Source organism: Priapulus caudatus, unplaced genomic scaffold (assembly GCF_000485595.1).
Source record: "Priapulus caudatus unplaced genomic scaffold, Priapulus_caudatus-5.0.1 Scaffold84, whole genome shotgun sequence".
Classification (NCBI taxonomy): domain Eukaryota; kingdom Metazoa; phylum Priapulida; class Priapulimorpha; order Priapulimorphida; family Priapulidae; genus Priapulus; species Priapulus caudatus.
The window spans coordinates 428,558-434,816 of NW_014577145.1; the positions used below are offsets into that span (position 1 = coordinate 428,558).

At 42.2% G+C, this 6,259-nt stretch overlaps 2 protein-coding genes across 5 annotated transcripts in view; one reads left to right on the top strand and one right to left on the bottom strand.

Moving 5' to 3' along the window:
* LOC106804721 (uncharacterized protein KIAA0556-like) overlaps positions 1-4,667 on the bottom strand; it is a 34,689-nt gene extending 30,022 nt beyond the window's left edge. For 2 of the 3 annotated variants that reach the window (XM_014806021.1, XM_014806019.1), the window contains exon 1: positions 4,475-4,667. In XM_014806021.1, coding sequence (XP_014661507.1) covers positions 4,475-4,481 — 7 coding nt within the window. In that variant the 5' untranslated portion in view covers positions 4,482-4,667. The remainder of the gene's footprint in view (positions 1-4,474) is intronic. The other variant, XM_014806020.1, reaches the window with a different exon arrangement.
* A 232-nt stretch (positions 4,668-4,899) lies between these two features.
* LOC106804714 (tRNA-splicing endonuclease subunit Sen54-like) overlaps positions 4,900-6,259 on the top strand; it is a 16,201-nt gene continuing 14,841 nt past the window's right edge. The window contains exon 1 of one of the 2 annotated variants that reach the window (XR_001393356.1): positions 4,900-5,131. Coding sequence is in view for 1 of the 2 variants with exons in the window: in XM_014806003.1 (XP_014661489.1) it covers positions 5,079-5,131 (53 nt within the window). In the remaining variant the exon portion in view is untranslated. The remainder of the gene's footprint in view (positions 5,132-6,259) is intronic. The other variant, XM_014806003.1, reaches the window with a different exon arrangement.

The following is a 6,259-nucleotide window of genomic DNA, read 5'->3' on the forward strand; positions in this document are numbered from 1 at the left end:
TACAAAGTCTTATTGTTTCTCTCTCTCTTTCACTATTATGCGACAATTTCCTGTAAATGCCTTCAAAAATGACTTCATCTGCCAACAATGCTGGCCGCAGCACAGCTATGTCTGCCAGATCAAATAATTAATATAGCAGTAGGGATAAGCGTGCTGCCAATAATTGAACTCGACGCTCGCTTGATTTCACACGAATCAACACCTATTCACATGTTACTCCATCTTTGTTATATTTGAAGGAGGTTCACTTGTTATTAAAAATACTGTCTGTGTTCGTACCGCGCATGTGTCTCATGCAATACCAAAGACCGACTAAATTCTCGCTTTGATCCGTTCGCTTGTATATAAATGCTGCCAGTACAGGTATAAGACGGACGCACTGATATTTTGGGAATACTATACCTGCTTTCAACTCCGTACAAGAGCCTCGGTCAAGCCGCCAGTGGCGTTAGAAAAACCGTACTGCAGATCGTCTCGGCGCATAATGAGCGTCCGAGAGCGCCGTGATTTCCTGTTCGACAAAGCATTTATTACCCGCTTAATGGCTGTCGGAATCAAACACTCACGCGCGTTCTCGTACCCCATTTATGAACGCCGAGAATTTCTCAGTCAATTTGTTATTTTCCGCGTGCACAAGCTCGGTTACTTAACACAACAGTTTGTTTTATAACAAGTGTAACTGCTTCAATAAAACAAGATGAAGTAGAACTGGTGTAATATTTATTTGTTGTCTTCGTGTGAAAGTCATGCGATGCGTCGACGATTTGCAGCACGTTTCCTACTATATTTATTTCTGTGTCAGTGATCAGCAGCTAGTCGGGGCCAGCGTGTGTTGAGATGAGCATTTGGACAAGTCATTTTACAGGAAATTCAGGCAATAATAGTGTGAATGGCAGTAGATACATTAAACTTTAGTTAGGAAATATATTTCGTATATTAGCTGATCTGACGTAGTGTCAGATGCAGTTGGTTAGAGATCGCATGAGTGTCCGATGACTCCGTGCTGTGCCGTTCGTGCTGCATCAACATTGGGCAAAAATTCTAAACTGGCTCGAAGTACCGGTTCGAAAGTCGGACTAAGGGAGGTATCAAAAACGAGTTTGGGATGTCGAAAGTGAGGGGTCAAGGTCAAAGTCATAGAGGTGTAAGAAGATAAGGGGGAAATCCTCCTTAACTTTAAGGTTATAGGATGTATAATGCAGAATTGCGGCCACAATCTGAACGGCATCACCTATGTATTATATTCCGTGTATAGACAATGGATGGGCAGGAAACCATCCACCAGTGCAGAATTGGAGGTCACAGGTCACAAACACCGCAGTGGGGAAAGTCAGATATCATAATTTTCTGATGACATGCCTAATGACAAGTGAAATCATTGTTTATAAATTTATTGAATAAACCATAATGGCTTTCCACTGACGCATAGCGAAGAGTAATGTTGTACCTTTGACATCAGAGAAGTTTAAACTTGATTTTTGCACTGCTTCAATGATGTCACGAGGTTCTACATATTCATGCACACCATAATCTGGAAACCAATATGTCTGGACTAGTCACTAAGCGTACTACAGAAGCATTACGCTCAAAGTCTTGGATCGCGAACCATCAATTATTTATTATTTATACTGTTTTCTGACTATTTTATCTATCTTTATCATTTAACTATATTCTTTAAATTTAATCTGCAAAATTGTTATTCGCTAACATTTTTATTTTTACAACAATTCATACAACAAATAATTTTATAAACTTAATTATTATTTTTTCAATAGGGTTTAGGCAAGGCTCGACCACTTAACTTTTTTTTTTCCAGTGGCCCGAAGGCCACCAAAATCATTACTCTCTCTAAATTTTTGTATGGCACGAAATGAAAAATCTAGTCAATGGCAACGGAAAATAAACAAAGAAAAACATTAAATCTTTATTTCAAACTCGTATTTGTATATTATTTTGGAATTGCGGCGTCGTCTGATGCACTTGCATCAAAGTTCTCTTTAAAACAAACCCACAACAATGGCAACACTGCATTTTGAAATGCATTGAGGATACATTAATTTTATCATTCCACTAGGCATCACATTTTCAACCAAGAACCGAATTGTCTGGTCGCTTGCAGTTACATGTATCACATTGCTTGGCTACGTCTTGCACCCAAAAGTATTCTTATGCGCTGCGCCGCTCAAGATTTCTTACCTCTGACCTAAGAATCGTTCGCGGCCCGAACCTGTCTTCTGTTCCGTGCTCATCACGTGTTTTCTCTTGTCTAGCCGATCGTTAAGGCCGGATACTGTCTAACAAGATAAGGGCTGTTGCGCCGCAGTAGACGTGAATAAAATCGTGCGCCGTGTATGCCCGCTGGTAGAATTGTCTGACTTGCGTACGTGTGCCTCGCTCCGCGAATTGCAAGCTCGCTCTCTTATTGAATGAGATATAGCAGTAAGAAACGATTATTTTTTATCCTATGACATCTTTGAAATTTTAATCGTTGCCGTCGGCCTCCAAATTTTATTTTGGAAATTTTGGTGGCCCGAATCGAGTTTTGGTGGCCGGCACCGTTCACGCTGCATGTCTGAGCCTTGCATATTGACACTTTGAATTTTAGTGCCGTTCGGCTCCAATTTTACTTTTTTTAGAATTTTGTTGCGACATCGATTTTTTGGTGGCACGGCACGGGCACCATCGCTAGGTAGAGCTTGTGTTAGGTTATATTAGGCATCCACAATGCTCACCATTAAAACAGGAGTTTAGCATGCATTTAGATATCGACAATTGGATTTATGAGGTATGCAGAATGCAGAAGGTTGTGAAATGACCCACAAAGGCCATAACCCCCCCATGTGTAGCAACGTTGTTCTGCATAGTCTCTGCTACTCCGAAGCACGCAGACCCGTATGGGGTCTCGGCACGCTGTTTATTTTCAATCATATGAAGCCCTTCCAGTTATGGAGGTGCACTTATAGTAATTATAATGCGCTTCTGACCTTACTCGATATATACATCGATTGGTTGAATCTTACTTTAATCTTCTGAACTTGAATCATTAATCTTACGTGGCAATGCACGCATGATTCCTCTAGGTAGCGGCCACAAAATAACAATATTCAGTTGTTTACCTACTTTAATTATAAAGCAATAAATCCAAAGAAAATTGTCGTCTTCATTCACATTTCGCTCAATGAAAATACCTTCCGGATTTACTTAGGCTATTCACGTTTCCACATGGAGACATGGTAGGTATCTTTAGTCGCGCAGTCAGCTGCACTTATTTCGTCAGTCACCAATCACCGAAATCACTAATACCGGAAGTGATCTTCATTTCCGATATCGAAAGGATCACGTCCCAATATGGCCACCAAAATATCGAAGGTTACTCTTATAGGGATGAATTATTGCATAAACAAATTATGAAGACGCGTAGATTAAAGTTTTGGAAGCCTATAATGACAAACGTAAGTTGTACTTGATATTTTTGAGGTCAATCTATACCGCCGTAACGCCCTCATCGTGCTAATGTGATTTACCTATCCAATTCCCACAAACAAAAATTCGCAACAATTTTTTAAAGGTGATACGCATAACAGATGAAACCCGCCCACCCTCAGTTTAGCATAGGCGAGTTATAACGAATCTGTCAGTGCGGACAAATCTGCTATAAAAAGTCTCATACGACACAGATTAATGTTAGTTAATAACGCTAGCAACATGATCCTCAATGAGCCAGATGCTTCTTGCGGCTTCTTGTTTAGTATAATATTTTATTGAATGATCAGTGCTGTTGCTATGGGCTCGGTCATATTAGTCTATGCTAAATTTTCTGGATGAAACCGACAGTCCAGCGTCTACGTTTTAATTCTATAAATTGTCCTGGCTCATCATCGCCCATAGATTCCGAAGCGCTCGCTCCACGCTCAGCGGTCGAACATGTCGTCGGTTTCTAGAGCAGAATGGACAGCTGATCGGCGTTTAAATTAGAATTCCCGCACTATGCATGTAGTCCACATGTAGTAAATAGATTTCGTATTTATTTAGCATTATATTTTATTGAAACGCTCCAACTCCAAGTGCCTATGGCTATAAATATGCCCGCAGCAGCGTGTGCGCGAGCTACAGGCGAGTGGTGCCGGGGAAATTGTGCACACGAGCAAAACAATACCAGCTGATTGCAACGTTCAGTATTTGGCAACCGGACTATAAATACATAAATTCATAAAACTGACAACTCACCACAGCGTCCGGACGGGACTAACAAGTAATGTATTGCTCTGATGACCAACCTTCAGAGAATTATAATTTACAGTAACACATGTACACAGGTAAGACTGAATTGCAGGAGTGTGGGTAGATACAATTTGAATATTGTGAATAACGTAACACAGTCTCAGACAATTTAAGGCGCTAGGCCCTACTCTTGTTGGTTTGCATATTTCATTATTTGTACTTGTAACCCATATCACTATCAAATTACATTTACCTTCCATGTTGATTTTCCTTTCCGCGGAAAGCTAATGCCCTCATAATTTCGCTTTCATCGGAATTTACTTTGATTCTTGTGCCTGGTACCACCAGAGGCAGAGCCACTAACGCACTTGACTCCGACTCGTTGCCATACGCCGTGAAAATGTCAATATTAAACATGGTTGCAGCAGGTCACTCTATTCTCGAAACGAAAGGCAGTGTAACTATAAGTACCGACATGTATCGGTGTTTAGAAGGTATCGATTTGAAGAAATGATGAAGTACAATGTATTTCATCTGAAATTAAGACAAATCTGGTTTATGCATGTCTTCGAATAATAACAGAAAATGGTACTTTTTTCATTATGGTAGTCTCTAGTCTTGATGTATATTATAATATTGTTTTCGGGTACAGTCAGTGAGTCATAGGTACAGTAGTCAGTAGCAAGTCTCGCAGTGTCACGTCCAATTCTCGCAATTTACCGCGTGATCAAAAACATGTCAGCCACCATGTGTGCCTTCGTTTTTTGTAAATAAGGCGTCGGAGTGTCTTCGTTTGTGTAGATCAGCCTAAAACTACACAATTAAATATTGTTGTCATACTCGTGATATAATCCTTCATGGCTCACATCAGAGAATTAGAAGGCGTGATGCACGGACCTCGCATTCTTAGGTAAAACAACTACACCTCTGAAAGTTGTGTTTAGAGGATAGCATTAGCAGTGCCAGACTGGATTATGGATACTTTATTACTTAACCCACTGGCAGCAAGAACAGTTCGGCACCTGCAGCTACAGCACACACGCGGCCATTGACTATATATAACAACTATATTGAGAGAGAAAGAGGCAGAAAGAGAGAGAGAACGAGGGAGAGTGAGTGTGCACGAGCGAGAGAGAGAGCGTGAAGGGAAGAGAGAGCGAGAGAGAGAGAAAGAGAAAGAAAGAGAGAGACAACGAGGGAGAGTGAGTGTGCCAAAAAAAAATCCTAGCAATATCTGAAAACAGTCACTATGTATGCACCAAATTGCAGCATAATTTCAAGTTATAAAATGCAAAGCTCCCGTACCGGGGAGGGGGGAAACGGCACACTTCCCCCCCTCGTTTGCTTTCGGTCAGCCTCGCATCTCACTCTCAGCCTATGCACCTCAACATGTTGGGCCAGCTCTGACATAGATTGTGTAGAATAAGGTGTAGAAGAGACGAACTTAAATAGACACAAAATCCGCTCTCTTGCTTCTCTCATCTCTCTGCTCTCTCTCCTCTTCCCGCTCGGCGCTCTCATCTCTCCTATCTCTCTTCCGTCTCTCTCCGTCTCTCCGTCTCTCATCTCTGCTCTCTCTCTCTGCTCTGCTTCCCCCTCGCGCTTATCTCTGCTCTCCCTCTCTCGCCTCTCTCTCTCGATCGCTCTCTCTCTCTCTCGCTCACGACCGATGACTGTCTCACTTTCGCCCTGCATTTGTCCGCTCTCTTCTTTTTCTCTTTTCTCTACTAGCTCGTGCTCGTCGCTCAGCTCACAATTCACTGCTCCGCTCATTGTCTGCTGCTCTTTCTTATCTCTTCTCTCTCGTCCCTATCTCTCTCTTCTCTTTCGCCGTTCACACTCTCTCTCCCCTCCCTGCCGCATCTCTCTCTCTCTCTCTGTCTGCTCCTCTCTCCTCGTGTTCGTCGCCATCCGGGGTGCTCCCGCACATCCCTCCCTCTCTCTCTCTCTCTCGCCTCCTCTTCCGTCGCTCTCACACTTCACTCTCCCTCGTTGTCATCTCTCCTTTCTCCTCCTCCTCTCTCTTCTCTCTCCTAAT